General features: G+C 37.7%; 1 protein-coding gene across 6 annotated transcripts in view; it reads right to left on the bottom strand.

The window, feature by feature from the left end:
* Nucleotides 1–27,088, bottom strand: part of LOC127656706 (dystrobrevin beta-like) — an 86,167-nt gene that overhangs the window by 39,617 nt on the left and 19,462 nt on the right. For all 6 annotated transcript variants that reach the window (XM_052145162.1, XM_052145156.1, XM_052145159.1 and 3 more), the window contains one exon: nucleotides 26,540–26,664. In XM_052145162.1, the coding sequence (XP_052001122.1) occupies nucleotides 26,540–26,664 (125 nt within the window). The remainder of the gene's footprint in view (nucleotides 1–26,539; nucleotides 26,665–27,088) is intronic.

The raw sequence follows: 27,088 nt of genomic DNA, 5'->3' as shown, positions 1-27,088 counted from the left end.
ATTATGCAATTTCTCTATATGTATCTTTGAAGATGTTTCAATCAAGCTGTCAAACTACAAAATGACATACTTGTAACTGAAAATACATTGTGTAGGCTATATGCAAGATACAGATACACAATATACATCCAGTGAACGCCAGACTAAATAATCTTTGCCTTTGATAAGGATTTGGGTCAAATTGAATGGAAAATGATGCATGTTGTGCTCCGTGGCACTGCAGAATTTTTTATTGTTCCGAGTTTTACATTTACATTTACATTTATGCATTTGGCAGACGCTTTTATCCAAAGCGACTTACAGAGCCCTTATTACAGGTACAATCCCCCTGGAGCAACCTGGAGTTAAGTGCCTTGCTCAAGGACACAATGGTGGTGGCTGTGGGGCTCGAACCAGCATCCTTCTGATTACCAGATTACCAGTTATGTGCTTTAGACCACTACACAACCACCACCGAGTTTTAAAACGAGTCATGCCATCCGCCAAACAAGCCCTGTGTGCGACCCCCTTTAATTTACCCTACTGCTCACACTTTACCAAAGTTGGGTTGAGAAATATGTTTGAAGAGACAAAGACTAATGTGTAATGTGCAGCCCAATTTATATCAGAAAAAATGCAGATATACTGTATATAGATAATCATCGGGAAAAATTCTGATTATCGATGTTTGAAAAAGTCATTGATCCCAAGCTTACTTTTGAAACAAACTTTCTCTTAAAAAAGACTTATTAACTTCAAATCTACTAAAGAAATTATATTTTTTTGCCAAGATTTTACAAGTTTTTAAAGATATTTTTAAAGGAAAACAAGACAAAAATACTGTAGTAATTAATATTTTTGGCAGTGCTTTCCATGCCATTTTAAAATGTTATTATTTATCAAGACTTTTCCAGGCATGGAAATCACAATTTAAAAATTCCCTCAAGTTTCCAGGTTTAAGACATCGGTAGCAAAGACATCAAAACACTGTACACCATTTGACCATCTGTTAAACTTCCTCAACATAATCGCCTTAAAGACACTGACATTTTAATTTAATGCTATTTGCCCTAACGTAATTAAGTTAACAAGACACAAAAGGGATGTGGAGGAATTCTAATTAAAGCTGGAGAAATCGGAGAGGGTAAAGTGAAGGGGAGGGGTGACATTGTAGAAGGTAATCTGTATGAGTAAACAACACCACAGGATCCATCTGGACCTGATGCCTGCCAGTTCTGATGTATACTCACGACAGATCAGATAGACATCTTTGAACATGAGCTTCACTGTCACCTTTTCCATTATTATTTCATAAGGTTAATTCCAATATATTATCAAGTATATTATCAAGTTTTCGCAACAGACTGGACAGCTGTCGAAACGTCCCTCTATGAACATTTATTTCTTATTTCATACTCTCCTTATATAAGTCAATGGTTCTTTTGTATTATACAGCTGCAGGAAATAGTATGTGAACCCTATAGACAATAATTTAATTTAGATACAAAACAATTAAGCACATTTTTACAATAGGTTACCTGACAAAATATTTTTAGTGTTGAAAGCAATGAGATTCAATGGAGAACCTCTGCTTATGATTCCTGATTCTGAGATTTATCTCCTGAGAAAAAGACTCCAGAAAATCTCACGCGTTTCAGAAGACATCTCAACAATTTTACAAACTGTGCTCAGATTTAGACACCAAAGTCTGCAATCAAAATTCAGAGATATCAATATGAGCTCAAATATTGCTCATCAAATCCTTCCAAGACCAAATCATCTGAGCTAATTTATCCACATTTTATAGCTCTATCCTCTTACTGCATGTCAAACATTTTCTCTTTGTTGGCTCTGACAAACACCTCCAATCTCCTCTCATTGACTGAACTCTAGTTAGCACCTGGAAAAGGGATTCACATACTTTATCCACCCTGCACAGTGAATGTTTGCATGATGTGTTCAATAAAGACATAGTTTGCATGTTATTTGTATAAGAAGACTGTGTTTGTCTACTGCTGTCTTATTTGAAGATCAGATAAAATTGAATGACCATTTCTAAAGGGAATCTAAAGGGTTCACATACTTTTCCTTGCAACTGTATCTACCTCTTTTTCCCTGGAACACCGTTTTTGCCTAATGCAATCCAAAATTCCAAAACGTCATTTCTTCAAACGATAGGAAACATACAATAGGACGTCAGTTCTGAGTTCCCGAGTCTGACAAACAGCTAGCAGTCGCACGGAGGGTCAGCAGATTTGCATTACTGAGACGTCCTTATGTTAATGTTTCCTGGGGCTGCAAGCATCATGTCACAAGGCTTGTGAAACCCTGTCTTATTGCAATCCAAGCAGGGGCATCTGTTTGGGGATCTTGAATGAAAAATCTCAAACAACATGTACTATAACTGCAAATTAAAAAACTAAAGCATTCTTTATAGTGAAAAATCCAAAGCACTTTTATTCAATACAATCACTCACTCACCTCCTGCAGGGTATAGGGTACTAGTCCGTCAAGCACCGAAACACAAGCAGCTCTGTCCAGCTGCCTGTCCTGTTCTCCGCTTCACTGAAAGAGCATCTCAATGCACAAGACTGCTGCTGCCTCCAAGGAAACCTGACAGTCACGTGAAACGGTGACGATCCAGACATACTCTTACTCTCGCCTCGTCTGCCTCTCTCTCTCTCTCTCTCTCTCTCTCTCTCTCTCTCTCTCTCTCGCTTTCTCTCTATGTCTCTGTTCCAGCCTCCCGGCTTTACCCAGTCTCTTCTACCTTGTAGACGCACATACTTTCACCCACTCAGAATTGATGCCGTACTCCTCCCTAAGACTATCCCTATCTTTGTGTCCAGCCCCACACATAATTCATAATCTGCATCCATAACAAATAATGCCCTCTTCTGCAGCAGAGAGACAGCGTTAGAACATGATATCTATACAGAATGTAACCCACACAGAAACAATTGGTTTTTTTGTATAGTATAGGGTCTGGGGTGTGCAAAACTACATATTTTCTAGACGGGGGGTTGTCTGAAAGATTAATTGACTATTCTGCCCTGTATAATTATGCTGGTTTAGGGTGACCAATCAGATGCGTTTCTTGGGGACACAGTGGGCCAAAAGTGGTTAGAAACTAAAGCCATAATTAAAAATATATATGCATGTCATTTTATTATTTTGTTAGATAACAAAATCTTACAGCAAGTAGTATTTTTATTTTTTTAATTTATTTTTTTAAAGACAGCACAAGCATATTTTTCAAGTAAAGTAAGTAAAATGTATTTCTAAAGCACACTCAAACACAGCAAAGCTGACCGAAGTGCTCTACAGATGAATCTACTATACATTAAAATAAAACAAACACGTCATAAAAAATAAATAAAAAAAAGCGACAAGACAATCTCATTTAATACAGCAAAATGCTAGAGAATGTTTAAAAATAGACAGTGATGAAGCTTGTCTAATGTCATGTGGTAGCTGATTCCATAGCCTAGGAGCAGCAACTGCAAATGCTCTATCACCCTTGCGTATACAACGTAAAGCCCAAGTCAGTATCTATAATGAAACCAAGATTCCTCATATGCGAATGAACATGGTGGAAGTGTTGGCCAAGCTTGTTAGCAAGAGTGCTTCTAGATTCAGCAGAACCAAAAAGAATAATTTCAGTCTTATCATTGTTTAGCTGGAGAAAGTTACTCAATAACCACTTTTTTAATGTCTTCAATACATTCCAAGAGAGGTTGAACAGAATCACCTGATTTCAATGGTAGATAAATTTGTGTATCATCAACGTAAAAATGAAACAAAATATTACGTCTCCTAATAATAGTCCAAGAGGGTGCATATAAATTAAAAAGAATTGGCCCCAGAATGGATCCCTGTGGAACCCCACAGAAAACAGGAGCTACAGATGAAGAGAACCTATCCATAGTAACAGGAAAAACCCTATCTGTAAGATAATATTTAAACCACTGTAGTGCTGTGCTCTTTATACCAACCCAATGTTCCAACCTCGCAAGGAGAATGCTATGATCCACTGTATCAAAAGCAGTCTAACAGAATTAAAACAGCACTTTTCCCAGAGTCAACCGTAGACAGTAAATCATTAAATACTTTCAGCAAAGCTGATTCTGTGCTATGATAAGCTGTAAAACCTGATTGTAGAGGTTCAAAAATGTCTGTTGAATTTAAGATTGGAAGTAATTGGGATGGCACCACTTTCTCGAACAACTTCGACAGAAATGGCAGCTTGGAAACAGGCCGATAGTTATTTAAGCAATTTTGATCTAAGCCCAGTTTCTTAAGTAGAGGTTTCACTGATGCATGTTTAAAACATCCTGGGACAATACCATTTTCTAGGGAAGAATTTATAATTATTTGTATACTCGGACTGATAATTGCAAAAGCTGATTTTAAAACATTACATGGAACAATATCATGTGGAGAGGTAGTGGGCCTCATATCACTAACCATTTCACTAAAATCAGAGAGAGAGACATGCTGAAAACCATAGAAAACATAAGAACTAGTAACCAAATTAAATACAATACCTGATGGATTATTGGTGAATGACGAGCGAATGGTATTCATTTTCTCTAGGAAAAAAGTCATGAATTTGTCACAGATCTCCTTAGAGGGAGCGATCTTTCTTCCATTTCCTCTCAGCTCTACGGCAGGTCTGCCTCAAAGACCGGGTATGTTCATTTAGCCAATAGAGAGAATTTTTTGATTGTTTGTACTTCAGAGGTGAAATACAATCTAATATCGTTAAGCAGAATGTAAAAAAAATTATAAAATTAACTCATCAGGGCTAGATGTGGTTTGAGCAGTAGTTAAAAATAACGTTTCAATAGCATGTTCCTGATAGCTGTCAGAAAAATTAGTAATAGTGAAAGAATTAATAAAACAGGAATAATGGCCAAAAGGCTTGACAGTAGATAGAGGGCTGTAAGCAGTAATATTAAATACAATGGGCTTATGATCTGAAAAACATGCACCTTCTATAACAATATTATCAACGGGAATTCCATAAGACAAATTAAGATCAAGAGTATGTCCAAGAACATGAGTGGCGCTCGTTATATGCTTGTTAAAACCAAAGCGGTCCAAAACATTATGAAATTCGGTAACCAAAGGTCTACCGGGACAACACACATGAATATTAAAATCCCCCAGCAACAACATACGGTCATACAGTGGGACTATAAGAGATAAGAATTCGGAGAATTCTACTATAAAGTCTTTGTCCAGCTTAGGAGGTCTGTAGACCAGAGCACAAAAAATAGATGTAGAGGCTGACTCCATTAGAACACACCCCTGCTCGAATGTAGAGAATGACCCGACAGTTTAAACCAGTTCTTAAAAACCACAGCCACACCGCCACCCATTCCAACACTCCTAGGTGTACTTGTAATATAGCAATCAGATGGACAAAGTTCATCAAAAATTGCTGACTCACCAGGAGAAGCCCACGTCTCCGTCAGGAATAGAAAGTCCAAATCGTAACTGATAAAAAAGTCATTTAAAAGGAAAGTCTAATTGGATGCCGACCTGGCGTTTACCAGCGCCAGCTTTAAACGGGAATGAGGTACCGGAGCCTGTAGCCAACGCACAAACTCAAGTGGACGAATATTTTGACAGATTTATTCCTCCACCTTGCATACATGGCCATGGAGGAGCACAGAGAACAGGTGGACGAGTCGAATCCGGGGTAATGAGCAGTAACGAGTCAAATGAAGACCCCCATAAACTGTTTTATGCAATGGAGGGTCAGTCGAAGTTTGCAGAAGTGAAACACTCACTGCCCTCCTAATCCTCACGCGAATACCACCACGATTTCCCCTCTTCCTGCGGCGTTTCCTTTGGAGGGGAATGCAGCAAGGATGCCGATGTATAGACTCCACAGAGGGATGAAGGCATTTAAAATTGTGGCGATCGTGTAGAGTAGGGCATTCAAGGAGATGAGTTTCCACAGAATATTTGATCTGGATTAAAGTCCACTGCTGTTCACTCTGCTGACTCACGACTATGCAGCAATGCACAGCTCGAACGACATTATTACGTTCGCCGATGACACAACCGTGGTAGGTCTCATCAGCAAGAACGAAGAGTCAGCATACAGAGAGGAGGTGCAGTGGCTAACAGACCGGTGTAGAGCCAACAACCTGTCTCTGAATGTGGACAAAACAAAAGAGATGGTTGCTGACGTTAGGAGAGCACAGAGTGACCACTCTCCGCTGAACATCGACGGCTCCTCTGTGGAGATCGTCAAGAGCACCAAATTCCTTGGTGTTCACCTGGCGGAGAAACTCACCTGGTCCCTCAACCCCAGCTCTATTACCAAGAAAGCCCAGCAGCCTCTCTACTTTCTTCGAAGGCTGAGAAAAGCACATCTCCCACCCCCCATCCTCACTACATTCTATAGAGGGACTATTGAGAGCATCCTGAGCAGCTGCATCACTGCCTGGTTTGGGACTTGCACCGTTTCGGACCGCAAATCCCTGCAGAGGATAGTGAGGACAGCTGAGAAGATCATAGGGGTCTCTCTTCCCTCCATCAAAGACATTTACAAAAAACACTGCATCCGCAAAGCAACCAGCATTGTGGATGACCCCACACACCCCTCACACAAACTTTTCAGCCTCCTGCTGTCTGACAAGAGGTACCGAAATATACAGGCCCTCACGGCCAGACTGTGTAACAGCTTCTTCCCCCAAGCCATCAGACTCCTCAATACTCAGAGACTGGACTGACACACACACAGACACACACACATGTTGTGTTTCCATGTTTTATGGGGACTTTCCATAGACATAATGGTTTTTATACTGTACAAACTTTATATTCTATCCCCTAAACCTAATCCTACCCCTAAACCTAAACCTCACAGAAAACTTTCTGCATTTTTACATTTTCAAAAAACATAATTTAGTATGATTTATAAGCTGTTTTCCTCATGGGGACCGACAAAATGTCCCCACAAGGTAAAAAATTTCGGGTTTTACTATCCTTATGGGGACATTTGGTCCCCACAAAGTGATAAATACACGCTCACACACACACACACACACACACACACACACACACACACACACACACACACACACACACACACGTGTCCTGAGTTGCACTTTAATTATTGTCACTTTATAACTGGCTGCTACCTCAATAACTGCTATGTGCATAGAACACTATCTCATAGTATGTTATGTATACATTTGGCATTTTTAGAAACTGTCATCTTTTTGCACTACTGTGTTCTGGTCAGCGCTGCACTGTCTCTCACTGTGCCTATTGTCCTGTTAATCTTTAGTAATTTATTGTACTGTCCCGTACTTTGCACACATTTGCATGTGCACTTTATATAGGCATGTTATTTAGTCTGTGTAGTCTCATGTGGTTCTGTGTTTGTCCTATGTTGTTTTATGTAGCACCATGGTCCTGGAGGAACATTGTCTCGTTTCACTGTGTACTGTACTAACTGTATATGATTGAACGACAATAAAAACCACTTGACCACTTGACTTGAATTTTCATTTTTGGGTGAACTATCCCTTTAATGGATGATCTACACCTTGTTATTCTGCAAGGACACCTGTGTGAACTTGAGGGGAACTGATTTCATATATCAGCAAAAATGAACTTGAAGTTGACACCAGTTGGTTAAAGTCCACTGTAAAATGGAAAGAAAAGCTCTAGCATCATGTGGGTTCAGATACCACATGGTTTGACATTTTGAAATCTAATGCAAAGATATTTCAGACATTTTATCATTTGTGGCTTAGGTGTCCAAATAATTTTTGGGATCACTATATATTGACAATTTAATGTAGATAGGGAAACTAACAGATATTCAACAACTTTGCTGCACAAAATTATGGTAGTCCTCACAAAAGACTGAGACTTGAGGATTATGCATAATAACAGGAATATTTCACACAGCAGGCAATTTGAAGTAAGCCAGTAGCTGTCTTAAATTTGTTTGAAAATGGGGATTTTCTTTTTTTACAAAAGCAGTGCTTTGATGGCAGTAGTGGAAGTGCTTTAAAGAGGATGGATTTAGAGATGCAACAGCATGTCAGAATGCTAAAACCCTGTCCCTGAAGTTGTATTTCTAAATTCATCCAGTTTAAAGTACCATTGCCACAAAAACATAAATAAATAAAATTAATCTGTAAAGAAAATAAGAAAATAATCTATATTGTAAAAGTGGTAACCTACACTCATTATTTCTAAAGCAATTTTTACCTGATCTAACCCTAAAAATATCAGGTTATGTTGGTGTAATTAAATGTATTCAGGCTGATTCAGTGATTTTGAAAAAATATTTTTAGCTGAATAAAAACAAATTAATTTAGATGCTTTCTCAATAAGGACATGTAAATAATTTGTAGTAATTCGAGTGTCTTAATAGACATTTTAGCTGTGTGTTTTAATGATGTTTTGCTGTAAAATAGATGTTATTTGGTTAGTCAGCATCAGGGTGATTAGTGTTCGCATTGATGAAGTTTCTTAAGTTATAAGCTTGACTTCAAAAAGTTTAAAGAACTGTCTATTTTCACCACCTTTTAATTTGGGCCAACTACTTGGTACCTCTGTGGGGATGACTCATGATCTTATGTTGAAATGTACATCTGTTTTTTTTATATATATATATATATATATATATATATATATATTATTTTCAAAAATATTAAAAATGCTCATTTATTAAAACTAATAATCACTGATATTTTTAAGTTGGCTGAACTTTTTTATAATCCAACTTGAATTGTTCATTTAGTACAACTAATTTGCCTGAAGTGCCTGTTTATTTTTTACAGTGCAATTGCACAGTATGTTTTGAAAGCTGGTCATTCTGTATCTGCATTAACTTTTTTAATAAAGCGTCCACATATGCGGGAAATACAAATTCTCCTACAAAGAGAATTCAGATGGATATTCCATTTAATATCTTTACATACCCAAGATTTGTTCCTTAGTATTTCCTATAGTGTTGACAATTTTTGTTTTTGTTTGTATATACTGGTTTCTCTAATCTAGTCGTGATATATTTGCAAACAGAACAATGTAAAACTATATTAGACATTCTATGTGGCTGTAATTGTATCTTATGATCATGTGTCACTAGTATATCTTGTGATCTTATTATTAGTATATCTATTTAGGCCTTTTAGACTTTTCCCTTGACTATATAATATATTTGTTAGAGCAAGCTATGTGAATATGATATAAAATATTCTTGCACTGAGCATTTTACCACTTTTTTGGCCTCCTAATAAATGTCCTGGAAGATTGATTTTAAGGACAGTGTGTGCGTGCTTTCCTTTCCTTGGATCTCATTTTATTTTTTGTCAGTTGTTGTATTACAGAAATATAGCTTCAGATTCTCTTTCAAAGGATTGTTGTAAAATAAAGTGATCCAGCACAATGACACGGAAAGTTGCATGTAACAATGAGACTGAGGAGTCTTTAGTTTTTAATGATTTAATTTTATGACATGATAGTATGTCCCAATACTTGCACACTTTTCATAAAAAAAGAGCACACACTTTAAGGGCATAGTATTGGTTGGCGAATGGTCTGCAGCATGAGTAATCACAGCTGAGCTGATTTAAAATACAACAGAATGATTAAAGTGTTATATTGCTTTTATTCAACAATTCTATAAACAAGAAGTTCATATTGCGCAACTTCCATTTAGACACAATATGGACAGTTATTTTGCTCCACTAACAAAACTAGTTCCAAATGAAACCAAAGCAGGATCACACATTGCAGGTCGGCAAGCAACACAGACCGACAGCTGACAGACAAAAAGAGTGATTGGTATATTAAAGCAATATTCTGGGTTCAATACAAGTAAAGCTCAATACAGTATCAGCACTCTTGGAACGCCGCTTGTTCAATCATATTAGAAGACTGAAACTTACTGTTGTATAATGGGTCACAATTTATATTAGGTGGCCTACTATGTAGAAACATTAAATACATATAAGACTATGTATTTACTGTGTAACTACATGTTGTTCTGCTAAATTTCCACATATGCTCCTACTGAGGTCAGGAGGGGACTGGTAATCTGGCATAGCAGGAATACTTCCGGTGGTCCTACGCACTGGGGGCAGATCATTGGAGGACTGGCCATCAGGAGAACCGAGCGGGCCAGTGGGTCGGCCGCAAAACGGGCAGAAAATGCCGCGATAAGCTAAAATGAGCCAGCGAGTTATGCAGAACAGACCACAAAACGGCACTGTGATATGAAGAAAAGTACTGCTCTTGGCTCAACACCCCCCCACCCCCACGCTTAACAACATATGGGCCAGTTGCTATGTAAAATCCCGGGCCGATTTCTCTTCCCATTTCAGCCCTGACTGAGGTTGAGGTATGGATAGGTTTTGGGGTAAGGGTTGGGTTAAGGGTAAATTTAACAGTGTAACTACACATGTTATTAAATGAAAGTACTTTAAATGTAATTACAATGCAAAAACATTTATGTACATAATAAGTACATTGTATCAAATGGTTAAGTACATAGTAGTTAAGGCTATCTAATATACAGTAGGTCCATATAATGAGCAGTATGCAATTATTGCAACCCTCTATATGCATGTAAACAGATATACTTGCGTTCTTACTGCATTATCCAATGCGCTCAGATGTTGTGTGCATTACTTAATGTTTTGATGTCAAAAGCAGAGATTTCAAGTCTTTGTTTTTTTACACTGTCTGATTTTTTATAATAAGCTGATTTTGATAGCAAAACATGCTGAAAATTCACGTGGAGTCACAATGTGAAGCATTTGAATCCATACTGCACCTGCACAGAGTAAAAAGGGCAACCTCATTCCTAATAGGTGCTACCCCCACCCCACATCCTTGTGTCACATCCTTACTAATCTAAAAACCACTCAAATTCATCAAGCAGAACAAACCAGAAATGAAACCCACTCATACACTTTAATTTGCAAACTCCTCATAGATTCAAAGCCACAGACTGACAAGTCTTAGAAGTCAGATGTGCAGTGACTATAGATTAATGTATCCTAATATTCTGCCCTCAGCAGGGATGGGGGGTACTCTCCTATTGTGTACATATACAATATGTATTCTGGCATCGAACACACACTTTTCACAATCCAATCAAGCCCCATCTTGCATATTGTTTACTGTTTCACAAAAAAAAATACATCAAACTATTAAAATGGGTTGCTATTAGGGATGTCATAAAATATATATATTGATTATTGATCTTTTGTATTTTTATTGATACATTTCTGAGGCATCCAGATATTAACATCAGCCAACATTTAAATTAGAAGCCTAATTTTTGTGCTTTCAATTCACTGGCAGTTGCACTCCATTCAATGTTGTCTGACGTAATAGCTTTTGGAGACCACAAGGAGGTGACATAACATTTACTGAAGCCAGTCACAAGGCATCACACACACATATTGCAAGCTGATGGCAGTCCAAAGTTACGAAGGTTTTTTTACTTAACAGAGTGACTTTTATGAGTTTGCAGGTTAGTGTATGAAACTGGTGTAACTGTGCAAACTGAACAACTAGAAATGGCAACTTATATTATACAATTTCACTATATGTATCCTTGAATAGGTCTTTCATTCAAGCTGTCAAACCACAAAAAGTCATACTTGTAACTGAAATACATTGTGTTGGCTATATGAAGGATACTGATACATAATATATCATCCAGTAATGACAAGAGTAAATAGTCTGTGTCCTTTGATAATGATTTGGGCTGAATTTTGAGCAGCCTCTGAAGAAGGCGAGCACAAGCTGTGTGTGTACGTACCTTCATAGAAAATAATTGTCTTGAATTTTATAACGCGCCATGTCATCTGTCAGACGCGTCTGGTGTGTGACCTACTTTAATTTACCCTGCCGATCATACTTAATCAAAGTTGTGTTGAGAAGACAAAGACAATTGTGCAATGAGCAGCCCTATATTTATATCTGAAAAAAATCCTGATATACAATATACACTCACCTAAAGGATTATTAGGAACACCTGTTCAATTTCTCATTAATGCAATTATCTAATCAACCAATCACATGGCAGTTGCTTCAATGCATTTAGGGGTGTGGTCCTGGTCAAGACAATCTCCTGAACTCCACACTGAATGTCAGAATGGGAAAGAAAGGTGATTTAAGCAATTTTGAGCGTGGCATGGTTGTTGGTGCCAGACGGGCCGGTCTGAGTATTTCACAATCTGCTCAGTTACTGGGATTTTCATGCACAACCATTTCTAGGGTTTACAAAGAATGGTGTGAAAAGGGAAAAACATCCAGTATGCGGCAGTCCTGTGGGCTGAAAATGCCTTGTTGATGCTAGAGGTCAGAGGAGAATGGGCCGACTGATTCAAGCTGATAGAAGAGCAACTTTGCCTGAAATAACCACTCGTTACAACCGAGGTATGCAGCAAAGCATTTGTGAAGCCACAACATGCACAACCTTGAGGCGGATGGGCTACAACAGCAGAAGACCCCACCGGGTACCACTCATCTCCACTACAAATAGGAAAATGAGGCTACAATTTGCAAGAGCTCACCAAAATTGGACAGTTGAAGATTGGAAAAATGTTGTCTGGTCTGATGAGTCTCGATTTCTGTTGAGACATTCAGATGGTAGAGTCAGAATTTGGCGTAAACAGAATGAGAACATGGATCCATCATGCCTTGTTACCACTGTGCAGGCTGGTGGTGGTGGTGTAATGGTGTGGGGGATGTTTTCTTGGCACACTTTAGGCCCCTTAGTGCCAATTGGGCATCGGCCTACCTGAGCATTGTTTCTGACCATGTCCATCCCTTTATGGCCACCATGTACCCATCCTCTGATGACTACTTCCAGCAGGATAATGCACCATGTCACAAAGCTCGAATCATTTCAAATTGGTTTCTTGAACATGACAATGAGTTCACTGTACTAAAATGGCCCCCACAGTCACCAGATCTCAACCCAATAGAATCTTTGGGATGTGGTGGAACGGGAGCTTCGTGCCTTGGATGTGCATCCCACAAATCTCCATCAACTGCAAGATGCTATCCTATCAATATGGGCCAACATTTCTAAAGAATGCTTTCAGCACCTTGTTGAATCAATGCCACGTAGAATTAAGGCAGTTCTGAAGGCGAAAGGGGGTCAAACACAGTATTAGTATGGTGCTCCTAATAATCCTTTAGGTGAGTGTATATAATCATCAGGAAAAACTTCTGATTATCGATATGTGAAAATGGCATTGATCCTAAGCCTAACTTTAAACAAAATTGTGTATTCTTATACCAATTCCCATAATTTAAACATGAAGAATTAAACAGCACACACAACCCACAAACATTCTGTTGATGGCTGACGAAAATATATGTTCGGTACTAATTGGCTTCATTTAAATCCACTGAAATGAGTCACATACATCTGTTCCACCCTATGTTTTAGCATGTCCTAAAGAACTCCATCTGTCAAATATTATAGCATCTGAAAGGGCAGTATTGTTGCCTTTATTTTCAATCAGCAGTCAGAAAAGTCCCCAGCATTTCATCAGAGAAACTTGCCCCACTTTAAAGAAACAGTTTTTCTGTGCAACATAAAGGAAGATGGTAGAGAGCAAAATGTCCAAGCTGTTCTTTTCAATTCAATGAAAGTGAATAGTGACTTTCTTTTAATACAGATTTACATTTCAGTCTGTTTTTGATACAAAGCTATCAAATGGCTTTTAAAGGCTTGGGAAATAGCGCACAAGTCATATGGACTACTTATATGATATTTTATGGTGCACTTTGTTTTCTTTTTAAGACATTCATCTAAACCTCTCTTTTGGTGATGGGCCCACTTTATATTAGGTGTCTTTAACTACTTTGTACTTTGTACAATTTACTTATTATGTACATATGTGTTGTTGCATTGTACTTACATTTAAAGTACATACATTTAATTAATGTTAACTGTTAACCTAACCCGTAATCCTAAACCTAACCTTATCGTAACCCTTACCCTAAACCCTGATGCCCAAAGTATACTTCGTTGTTGAACGTCCACATACAGAAAGTGTTTGTAGAACAGCATTCTTCCACCTAAGAAATATTGCTAAATTACGACACTGGCTCTCTGTTGCTGATGCCGAAAAACAAATTCATGCATTCATGACCTCAAGACTATATTATTGTAATCCATTACTGGGAGGATGTCCAGCAAGATCAATAAATTAACTTCAATTGGTTCAAATTGCAGCAGCCAGAGTGCTGACGAGAACCAAGACATATGATCATATTAGCCCCATTTTATCATTGTTACATTGGCTACCTGTTAAATTTCGTATACATTTTTTAATTCTGTTAACTATGTACAAAGCTTTGAATGGTCTAGCTCCGCAGTACTTAAGTGACCTTCTACCACACTATATTCCTTCATGTTCATTGTGATCGCAAAATTCCTAGAATATCAAAATCCACAAAAGGAGGTAGATCCTTTTCATATATGGCTCCTAAACTGTAGAAAAGTCTCCCTAACACTGTTCGGGATGCAGACATACTCACTCAGTTTAAGTCTAGACTAAAGACTCATCTATTTAGCCAAGCATACACCTAATTTATACTTCAACTTACAATTAGGCTGCTTTAGTTAGGTCTACTGGAACCAGAAACAGGGATCATGATCTATAACTCTACAATAAATTGAATGGCATCTACGCTAATATTATTATATTTGTATCCTGTCACAACCTCGGGACTCCTATCCTGAGATCAGCAAACCGGCTGGATCCAGCTCCATTCCTGCTTCGTGTTGGACTCCACTGCTACGTGTCGCTGTGTGATGATGACTAATAGCAAACAGTGCCAGCCAAATATCACTTCAGTCTATTACGATGGATCTCAGAGGATGAACTGATGCCAACTCCAACCATAAGACATGGGATACTTCATATGACATTGCCTGAACCTTATATTTAGAATAGACTACACCAAAATTACCAGCCGGTTGAACTGCGATGCACCTCACTGATCTCTGCCTGCATTACCTCGGTCTAATGATGAACTACATTTTTTAAATGGAATGCATAGACTACCAATTAATTGCCAACAAAACTCTTCATCAGCCAATTAACAAGGACAATTGCATCTATGTGAACTTCTGCAGTTAATCCAGGATGGACTTCAAAGACAATGGTCATTAATCTTACAGTTCATACAAAATCTTTGTTTAAACCCTGGACCTTAACACTTGCTTAGTTTAATCATTTTAAACCATTAATTGCACAGCACATAAATAACTAATATTGGCATTATATTCATGATGTTAGCAAGAGGGGAACTGGTCCCCACTTGGTTTCTCCCAAGGCTATTTTTCTCCATTAATCAACATCTTATGGAGTTTTGTGTTCCTTGCCACAGTCGCATTCGGCTTGCTCACTGGGGTTATAAATACAATTATTATTTAATTACTTATTTTTATACACACTTCATAATCATATTTAATCAAACTACACAATGATGACTCAAAGACTTTATCGATATAACTAATTAATTTTCTGTTAATACCTGATCTTCTATAAAGCTGCTTTGAAACGATGCGTGTTGTGAAAGGCACCATACAAATAAAAATGACTTGAAGCAAATCTCGTCATCAGCAGAGTGCTTGACCACTGAATGCGGGCAGCCAGATTTAATGCGCATGTGCCTGGAGTTATTTGCACTAATTAGTGGGTCCACAAGTTGCTAACTCACATTTGAGCCGTTGCTGTCTCGAAGAAGTGCTAGAAGAATATCTAATCACTGCTAAATAACAGGAGACAAATGTGGAAACCACAACATGTGCATGTGCACAACAAAAGACTATCCCTTTAATGCAAGAAAAGACTTTGGCTGTCCACAGAGCCTATCTGTCTGTTTGATTCATGAGGTTGAGCAGACTTGATTTTCCTTTTCTCAGACTCTGCCACCACCAGTCAGCACATGTCTGCAGCATGTGACAGTGGGATGTGAAGGATCATGTTAATGGATGTCACCTTGAGCTCAAAGACAACAGGAACTATGCTGACCGATAGTGAGGGGCAGTAAACAGAAGTCAGAAATGTTTATCTGCCAACTGCCCGATATGCTGGAGATGGTCATAATGTAATGACCAAGGGCAGATCTCTAATAATCAGCACCCTAATTCATTATCTTAAGTGCCTGAACAAAACAGCAATCTGAAAGATCATAGCAACACATTATTGGATAATAGAACTCTTCAGTTCATTTAAGAGAAATCAATGATCAAATTAAGGTGAAGTGTTTCATTTATACGCCACTAGCCTCACCAAATGGAATTGCAAAAATAACTGTTTTCAACCAGCTGAACTTCCTGAACACTACCACCACCCAATCTACTGTCCCATTGGTTGAACAGTGTCTTGCCCCAAACTGACACCATTAATTGAGCCAATGTTCCTGTGCTGGGCTGGTCAGGCCACTCAAGCAAACAGTTATGTTTTTGAAAGGTATTATATACACTCACCGAGAACTTAGGAAAACAATGGTCCTAATAAAGTGCCCGACATGGTCTTCTACTGTTGTGACCTTTCTCATCAACAAGGCATTTCCGTCTGCAGAACCAGCACTCACTGGATGTTTTTTGTTTTTGGCACCTTTCTGATTAAATTCTAAGACTGTTGTGTGTGATAATCCCAGGAGATCAGCAGTTACAGAAATACTCAAATCATCCTATCTGGAACCAACAATCATGCCACGGTCCAAATCACTGACATCACAGTTTTCCCCATTCTGAAGGTTGATGTGAACAACTGAATCTCCTGACCCATATCTGCATGTTATGCATTGCACTCTTGCCAAACGATTGGCTGATTAGATAATCGCATTAATAAATAGGTGTACAGGTGTTCCTAATAAAGTGCCCAGTGAGTGTATATATTATAAGCTAAGAAAATGTGAGTGGTGCTTGTCTGTGCAAAACTTGCCACTATCAGTTGCTATGTGGTTGCTAGGGTCTTCTGGGTGGTTCCTAGGTTATTGCTAGGTGGTTTCTATGGTGTTCTGGGTGTTTGCTTACTGGACCAGTTCAAATGAACTCACCCCTCTATAGACTCTTTCCCACCATCGGGCACAACGGTTGCCCAACTCATTGCGAAACTGTACCGTACCGTGCTGATCCGGGCCAGTTGGTAAGGTTACGGTTTCTTTTTCCACTGTGGTGCTTGAATTAATGTAAAAATACATCAGTTGGTGATGACGTGACACGTAAACATTGTAGCGAGTACACTATAGAGGATGATCGCATATTCCCGTTTTTAGGAGTGCTTTTTCTCCTAGTTTTTACTCTGCTAAAGCACAGGAAAGACATGCCCGATGACTAGCAAAAAAATACAAAATGACAAAATATTATAAGAGTAATATAATGATATATTATATGAGTTTTAATGAGCTAGGTAGAGTAATCTACCTCCCTGACAAAAAAGGCATATAAACAAATAATGTACTATAGCATACTAGTTAAACTATCAACATAAAATCATGAAGATACACCAAATATGCAAACATTTGTTCTAATAGTGATGCTTGACTGATACGATTTATCACAACAGAGCCACTTTGTTCAATACTCAATATAATAATGCTTTAATCTCTGTCTGAGGGCAGTTGGGAGATGCAGAATGGAACACAGCATAATTCCATTTAAGTGTGATTGTAACATTCCAGACTAACAGTAAACAGCAAATGCCGGAGGGTTGAGATTGATTAAGCACTGAAGAGCAGAGATCAACTGGCCCGCAGGCACCTCAAACTACATTTAGATAAGCTGGGAGGACAAAATATGTTTGTGGCAGAAGGGGAGGAGCCACACTGCTGATTCTGAGTAGCTTAAAGTATCCATGTAGTTTGCTTGACGAGCACAGTTTTCTGTACAGTTTTGGCCTATTTCCTATTGAAACAGGAACTTTGGGAGGGATTTATGGAAGGGGTCGTCTTTTAAATAGTCAAGGCTTTAGTTACGTCACAGCCATGAACCATAATTTGATTCTAACTAATCGGTTGTGAATGGTTCTATGGGGAGGGACATTCTCATTCTAGAGAGCATTTGATTGCTCAAATCTCTGGAGTGCAGTAGGGGTCATCAATATTTTTAGTCCATTTCCATGGAGGAAAAAACTGTCAATTGCACTGCATGTGTCTGCTAAAGTTCATTTTGTCAACACGTAGGAATACATAATGTATGGCCTCAAAGCTAATAGGCAGGAAATAAAAGCTACAAAGCTACAATTTTGATATATTTGGATCTTTAAGAATGTGAAAATATTCTAATAAAGCTCTGATAATCATCTATTCTAATTCTAATAATGACTTTCATATCTCCAGTTTTCACATTGCCAATTAAAGAAAGTATTAGGAAAGACCTTATACTAGCTCTGTTCATACATGGAAAACATTATTTAAAAGGAAAATTCTACAAGACTTCCACACAAGGAAAGGATTATTTAAAGTAGCATTTGAAGTGGATGCTATTTGAGTGGTACAAAAGGATATTTCAAGAGCAGTTCTAAATGCTTAGCAAAAATTTTGTGCACTAAAAAAAGAAGACGCTGGCAGGAGAACAAGAGTTGGCAAATGTGCCCTTCGGTCACAGTGAGTTCAGAGATAATTTTATCATTAAACCAGGATCTGTTCTGGGTGTTAATTAGACTCTAAAGTTTCCTCATTCTTTCATAAGACTTCTTGGGTTCTATTTTTGTGGGTGTGCAAAGCGCAGCACTGAGCGCTGTGATTGTGCTCAAGGTCTTATTTTCGAGAGAGCGCTAATTCTATAAGTGCAAATTTTACTGCCATCGCAAAGCGTAAGTGGCCATTGGTGGGAGAGTTTGCACTACCTGTGGGTGAATCTGCACAAACTGTGGGTTTATTGTATGTTAATAAATTGCAGCAAAATGCAATTTTCTATTTTCCTGAGAAATTGGTCATTGCAGTTTTAAGATTCCAACAGAAGGTGGTAATAAAGTTCATGTCTGAACTCTGAAAATATAGTGGAACATCAAGTTAAGTCCATGACAATCACTGTTACATTTATGAGATTTGATCTAAACTATCTTTAGGTCATGGTTTATTTTTCAATTTGTATTATTAGGTTTATATTTACATTTGTATTAATGATCTCATTTGTATTGGTTTGTTTCCAACTTTTGTCATAGAGTGATTTTAAGGCCTGCAAAAGGGGCCGGTGGAAGAATAAAATGTTTGGATTTGGTATGATTTTTTGACCACGTCGTTATTTTGATTATACTTTTGCTTTGTTCAAAGTGTAATTTGATTTTGTAAAATTTTTCTGTTTCCATATATTAATAACATTTTTCAAAATCATATTGACAGTGCATGTCAATAAAATCCCTGTTAACACTAGCCATGATGTGTGTGTCAATAGATGAAAATCTTCAATAATACCTACATTCTCTATTATTTAACGGAGAGTAAATCCAAATCCTGACGAGAACCACATTTTCCATGTAAAAGGAGTATGTCATTGTCATAGAAATATGCCTTACAGTGGAGTTAATGCATAAAAGAACATAAGTCTTTGTTTATAATGCTGGTGATTGACAGGTAATGGACTATAAAGGATGCAGACAGTGCCAGAGACAAACCTTAGAATTGAATTGCACTTGACCCAGCCCATTAGCGCTTTGCACATACAATTTCATCAAAACCACTTGCACCTAATGGTCTGTCAAGTTTCAAATCAACACAACTGCCATCTCTACACAAAAACCTTAAACCTAAACCTAACCGATAGTGTCATGAAAAGCAAACATGACATGAAAAACGCAATTGCTAAAGCAACCACATAATTTTTGTTGTGCTTCAAGTCATGAACTATAGTAAAAGTGTTTAGATATCATAAGATAACATTGTGTCAGGGTAAAATGTTAGAGTATATTAACTGATAATCTGCTCTTGTAATAAAATTAATTGTTGTTTTAACGCCTGATGTTTATTTCACCAGGAAACTGCCATGATATGTACAACGAGGCACGTAAAAATTATTAATCAAAAATGCAGATGTAGAATTTTTTCTATCATTTAAAAGATTTAACCGTAAAGAAATGAATAGTACTTGGGAAAATCTATTTAAAATGTAATGTACATTCACATCAGATAAAGACTCCTGTTTCATCTGTGGTTTAAAAAGCATTTTTATTGTACATGGGGCATGTCGCCGTCTCATTGGGGCTGCGATTAAGTCACATGACCATCCAAATCAAACACTTTTCATTGCAGAATAAATAAATAATGGCCGTCAAATATGCTTCTGACTGAGGTATTTCTACAATGGCATCGGAAAAAATCTTTTGCATTTGCATGATACTGAATCCAAAAAGTGTCAGTATATGTTCCAAGACTACTTTGCATCAGCCCCAAAAAATGCAAAAACATTTAATTTTGCACCTTTTATGTTTATGGTTGACTTGTAAGTAATCGTGAAACAACGTTTGCAACTCATTTTACTTTTGTAAAGTGTGAAGTAATAGGATAGATGACACGAACACATTTAGGGCAGCATTTCATTTTAACCATCTGAAATTGATTGAATCGCAAAAAGTGGATGTTACCAACCAGAATAGAGCCAGTTGTCTGAAACATCTGAAAAGTCCTTTCAGAGTTGGAGCAAGTTACAACATTTTAATGAAAGACTAGAAAAACAAACTAAATTTGAAATAATGAATTGTGTATTATATGATCATAAATATGCATTAAGAAAAATAAATAGGGTCCATTTTAATTCCATGTGGATTTTAATACTTGCTCATGTCATGTCAATTCAGATTAAGTATGATGCATTTCAGGTGATGTAAAAAAGGATTGCAGCCAAAAATATTTGCAAATGTCATCCACCTTCACTCGTATACAGACAGAAATGGTCAAAGAAAATGTCTGCGAGACAAACGTCTGGTTTAAAGAGCTTGTGTGTCTCTTTAGGGATACAGAGCTGCACCCTTGAGGGCATGTGCCTCAGGTACTATCAGCTGCTTCCATTAAATTTAAACTCCATAAGTTTTAGAGCAGCTATTCTCTGCCAACTCTGAAAGGCCACTGGAGCATGAGAGTGCACTTTGACAAGTATCTTAGTCCCCATAGGAGACTGTCTGCCAGGCTTGGATCTTAGTACCGATAGATCTTGTTTTTATATCATGTTTTTGAGTCATATAAAGAGCACTGTGCACATTAGCTTAACTGAGGATTCCACTGCATTATTAAGAGTAATACTGATATTTTTGCAGTGTCCAGGAGTGTAATTTATTAAATATAGTGATTTTTAGCATTTAATAGCCTTAAAGATCAAGTCAATTCAACACTCTGGTCTAAATTAAATAGTGTGTGGTTGACCATATCTACACTGATATGCATAATTTGTAAATCATGCAGTTGTTTAGGAATGATTACAATAATGAACTTCTTATCTGATGCAGATATTTACAGTGCATTCAGAAAGTATTAAGGCCCCTTCAGTCTTTTCACTATTTGTTATGTTGCAGCCTTATGCTAAAATAGTTTAACACTTCTACTGTCAGGGGTCACTTTTGACCAATTTGATTTAGATTTTTTTTTTAATAAAAACTCACTTTAACTCACACACACAGACACACACACACACACACACACACACACACACACACACACACACACACACACACACTCTCTCTCTCTCTCCCTCCCTCTCTCACTCACAAATATACATATATACATATATACATATATATATATATATATATATATATATATATATATATATATATATATATATATATATATATGCAGAACTTAGGTGTGGTAGCCACATCATCCAAACAAAACACTTAATCTCTTACGAAAATGTTGCTATCTTGGCCCTTGCTCACAGTTTTTAGCAGCACAACACAAACTATCTTTTCTATCCCCTAACCCTGAACCTGACCCTTGAAGAAACCTTTTGACATTTTCAAATAAAGCATTGCTTAAAGGTGCGTACACACTGCCAGCGACATCGCGCGCGACAGCGAATCAATACCATTCATTTTCAATGCGAGCACAGGGACTTCCGGCGACACGAGCTGTCGCGACCGTTGGCGCTAGATGTGGGCGTGTCCAGCGACGCGACAAAGTTGAGAAAAGTTCAACTTTGGAGCGACTAACGGACGCGACAGCCAATAGGAGAGAAGACGGGAGAGCTCACGTGATCCTTTCTCTCTCTCTCTCTCTCTCTCTCTCTCTCTCTCTCTCTCTCTCTCTCTCCTGCAGTAACGGAAAGATGGATGAAAGGCTAATTCTTGCTGTTAGAAATTTTCCAGTGCTCTATGATATGTCTCTTCCCACGTACAAGGACATTTTTAAGAAAAGTACTGTGTGGAAAGGTGTATCTGAGATCACGGGGATTTTATGGACCCAGACAGACCGGCATTTGCATTTTCGCCGCAGATAAACAGCCGCTATGGCAAACAGCACGCCTGGTTTCTCATTCATCTTTGATATAAAGCATTTTATGTACTGATTCCATTTATATTTAGTCTTTTTCCTCCAAAATGTTTGTTTTTAGTGGCAAGAAAAGAGATTCGCTGTCAACAGCAATGGAATGGCATCCGTGAATGTCATTTATAAACGTTACTAGGCAACCAGTAGTGGGAACACCCACTAGCGACTTCACCGCCGGCCACTGGCGACCTGCAGCGATAAAGTCGCTGGCAGTGTGTACGCACCTTTAGTATGTTTTTAAGCCGTTTTAATTACAGGGGACACTAGGGATGTCCTCATAAACCACCTTTATAGCATAATACATTTGTAATTACTAGTGTATAACCAAAAAAAGTCTTTGTAAACCACAAACACACACACACACACACACACACAGAGACACATACACACACACACTCTCTCTCACACACACACACACACACACACACACACACAGATATGCTAACTAGAGTCTGTGTGATTTTTAAGACTTTATTACAAACAAACTTTCTTCTTCACAGTTTATTACAGCTTTTCGTGAATAGTTTGTTTATTGCTGTTCGTCATCTTGCATATAAATGATCTTTAACAAAATGCGTCCTCTTTTTAAGTCTTCTCTTTGTAACACCATGGTCTTTTTAAGTAAGTTTTACTGCAAACATTAAACAGCTCTAAGCTTTTACAAATAATAGTCTTTGATAATATTGTTATAAATATCTAAATTCATAATTTAATATCTAGAAATTAACATTGTTACAACATTGGTCTACAGTGACCAGGAAGCATGTGTAGAACGCTGCAGTCATCAGATGGTTATAATTGTCATTTCATGTAAATGTATATCTTTTTTTTCCAGCAGACAGCAGCAGATGCTCCAAATGCAAGATACATTTTGATATTTTCTTATTTATCAGTTAAATGAAGTGTATGTTTTTAATTAAGTAAAAGAAATATAAAATGTGTTTCTTTTAAATGAAAATAAATTATGTAATTTAGGTCAATTAGGTGTAAATACCATAAAGTTCCAAAAGAAATGCATAAGTTTAGTGTTATTACTTTAGTAAAGGTAGTTTTATTACATTTCTTTACAAAAAATGTTAAATACATTATTACTGTATCCGGTCAAATTTCACTGGGAATACTAACAGTGTGGACCAGTAACGATGACAGTTTTCCTTTACCAGTCTAAGCTCAATACCCCATAATGGCAAAGTGAAAACAGGATTTTAGAAATTCTTGCAAATTTATTAAAAATAAATAAATGAAATATCATATTGACGCAAGTATTCAGACCCTTTGCTATGAAATGTAGCTCAGTTGCAGCCAGTTTGTCTTGATCATCTTTCAGATGTTTCTGTACCTTGGTTTGGAGTCTACCTGTGATAAATTCTATTGATTGGAGGTGATTTAGAAAGGTACACACCTGTCTGTATTAGGTCTTTCAGCTGACAATTCATATCAGATAAATTCAGGTCTGGGTCCATTCTGGTATGGAATGCCCACTTTTTACTATCCAGTCAATTTGTAATTAATAAAATCAAGTATTTTCCCATTGCATATCCTTTTTCCATTTAGTTCAGAACAGAAGTTAAATGTATTGCTGTTTCATTTCAACTTTCAATAAAAACTGTAGCACTTCCTTTTATCACTCATTTGCCTCATTCACAGTTCAAACAATATAAGCAGAATAATGTAATGTCATGCAGAAATGATCAAAGCATGTGATACTTAATATTGTTCAAAGTCAAATCATGCTGGAACTTTATCAGAAAAAGAAATGAATAGTGTAACCTGCTAAACTTTCCCTGCAGTGGACCCCAGCTTCTCCAGGGCCCAAAATACCCTCAGACCCCAGAGGGTTAAAGTCTTTTTTTTTACTAAAAACAATCTTATTTTTAATACTAATACTAATCGTCCCTGCCTAGTAGGTGGCGTACACAAGAATACAAATCGGCAAAAACATATGAAGAATATGAAATTGAAAGTGGAGATTTATAGTAAAAAATTATTTAAATATTGATCTGTTTCTCACCTACACCTATCATATCGCTTCTGAAGATACTAATTTAACCAATGGGGTTATATGGATTACTTTTAAGATGCTTTTATGTCCTTTTGGAGTTTCCAAATTTTGGTCACCATTCACTTGTATTGTATGGACCTACACAGCTGAAATTCTTCTAAAAATCTTTGTGTTCAGCAGAACAATCACTTTAAGGTATACTGTACATTAGAGCTGCATGATTCTGGATAAATTGAGAAACACAATTTTTTGGCTTAGAAAAAAAGGATATTAAACAAAGTAACATATAATGTACTAGAGGTTCTGACAAAATGTTCTCTGCTTCAATCTATACAAAAGTTGTTATTCAAACATATACATTTAAAATATCCTAAGTCCACAAGGGAGCAAAAAAAAATCCAGCTAAAAACTGCATAATAAATAATAAATCGACTTAACCGGTTTCTCAGGTTATAACAGACATCATGCAGCTTATATACATTTAGACATCGCACAAATCTAACACTTTGAAGAATTTGTCCTGTCTGCTTATAAATTAATGGCTGTTTGCCTTAATATCACCTAAAGAGGGGTATTTTGAAACAGTGCAAAGTCTTGTGTAGGAGTGCTGCATTCATCGCAAGACACAAGTGCATGGGCAGACACACGCATGTGAACATTTGAGAGCAGCCGGCAGTAATCAAACAGCGCACAGGTAGCGAATTTAGTCAGATCTTGGTTATGCTGGTATTTTTGTAGCATTGGTGGCTATTAAAATATTGAACTGAACAGAGATTATGTCACACTACTAAATAATCATGGCTGCACCCTGCAGTTTGTTAAGTACTGTGCTGGACAAACATCTTTGGCCATTGTGTTTTAATTTATTCAGTGTCTGTTGCAGGAGCGCTATGTTTTGTAGATGCCACATAAAGTTTATCAACATTTAAAAACACATCTTGAAGTGAATTTCTAATTTACATTTGACCGCCTTACAAATGCATGCCACTGGAACATTAATATACATTTCAGAATCATTGTTATTTAAAAATGAGATTGCATGGGTGTCTGAATCAAGATCGCGATCTTTTAATAATTAATCGTGCAACTTTTCTGTACATCTAATCAGAGTTTCTATTCCCAGGGAATCAAACCCACAACACTGTGGTGGCTAGTCCATGCAGGAAAACAAATTCCTGTTCCCTTAAAGTTTAGCATCCCATCTGGATAAACTGAGTTCATTTAGCTGCTTTTTCTGAGTTGTGTCTTTAAGATTGTAACACGTTTAAGGATGGGCAAGGAGGAGACGAGAACCGGCTTATCAACGTAAATCATAATTTAATGCAAACTGAACTCAAAATACACAAATATTAAACAAACACACACACGACGGACATGCCCGTAATTCTCTCTCTCTCTAACCATCGTCACCGGCCGCCTTTATCTCTTGCGCGCCTCATCAGGCCGATTGGGGACCGGGCGCGCGATATTCCGACCTGGCCCCGCCCCGCCCCACCCCCCTCTGCTCCACACTGATATCTAGAAGCTGGGGTCTGGGTAGCTCAGCGAGTACTGATGCTGACTATCACCCCTAGAGTTGCAAGCTCGAATCCAGGGCGTACTGAGTGACTCTAGCCAGTTCTCCTAAGCAACCATATTAGCCCGGTTGCTAGGGAGGTTAGAGTCACATGGCGTAACCTCCTCATGGTCATGATTAGTGGTTCTCGCTCTCAACAGGGCACATAGTAAGTTGTGTATGGATTGCAGAGAGTAGCATGAGCCTCCACATGCTATGAGTCTCCGCAGTGTCATGCACAACGAGCCACATTATAAGATAAATGGATTGAATGTCTCAGAAGCGGAGGCATTCTGACCGGATTGAGGTGAGTAACCGTGCCACCATGAAGACCTACTAAGTAGTGGGAATTGGGCTTTCCAATTTGGTAGAAAAGGTTATAAAAAAAAATATATATATATATATATCTAGAAGCACAGTGAAATGAATGATATGAAATGTGCACAACTGGGAGGACAGTGAGAGTTTAAAATAGATAAGCTCTCCAGAGGACTTACGTAGTGTGTGCAAGGTCTTGATGTCTTTCAGCGGCCTCTGGGAAAACAGGGTGAGGGGGCTCTCCTATCGGCATACAGCCCAGAGACTTACTGATGGCATGGCTTAGCTTCTTTGCTGGAGACTTCTACAAAAGGAGCAAAAATATACTACAATAAAAACACTGAACTACCTTTCATTCTTCACCCAAATATCAAAAGCAATTAATATATATAGATTTGTGGCATTAAAAGGGCAATTTATGCATGTTTGATATGTATATAAAAAGTCATAGACTTACTTCCCATGTGCAGCTAGAAAATGTTCATATTAAAATGTTATTTAGAGTTAATTAAAAATTATCTTTGATTCAGCAAAAGCCTTGCTCAGGGGTTAGAAAATAATCTTTATTGAGGTAGTAAGAATGAGGAAAAAAAACTCTCTTCTAATTGGATTTGGGAGGCAGTGCGAATAATTTCCCAAGCTATAATTTCCAGCAGTGTGACTGAACTCAGGGAGAATAATTCAACTTTCAAAATGAAATCAATATAACTAGCTGAAAACATGAACAC

Source organism: Xyrauchen texanus, chromosome 16, assembly GCF_025860055.1.
Source record: "Xyrauchen texanus isolate HMW12.3.18 chromosome 16, RBS_HiC_50CHRs, whole genome shotgun sequence".
Classification (NCBI taxonomy): domain Eukaryota; kingdom Metazoa; phylum Chordata; class Actinopteri; order Cypriniformes; family Catostomidae; genus Xyrauchen; species Xyrauchen texanus.
The sequence above is the reverse complement of the archived record's forward strand: the minus strand, read 5'-3'. Positions and strand labels throughout refer to the sequence as shown.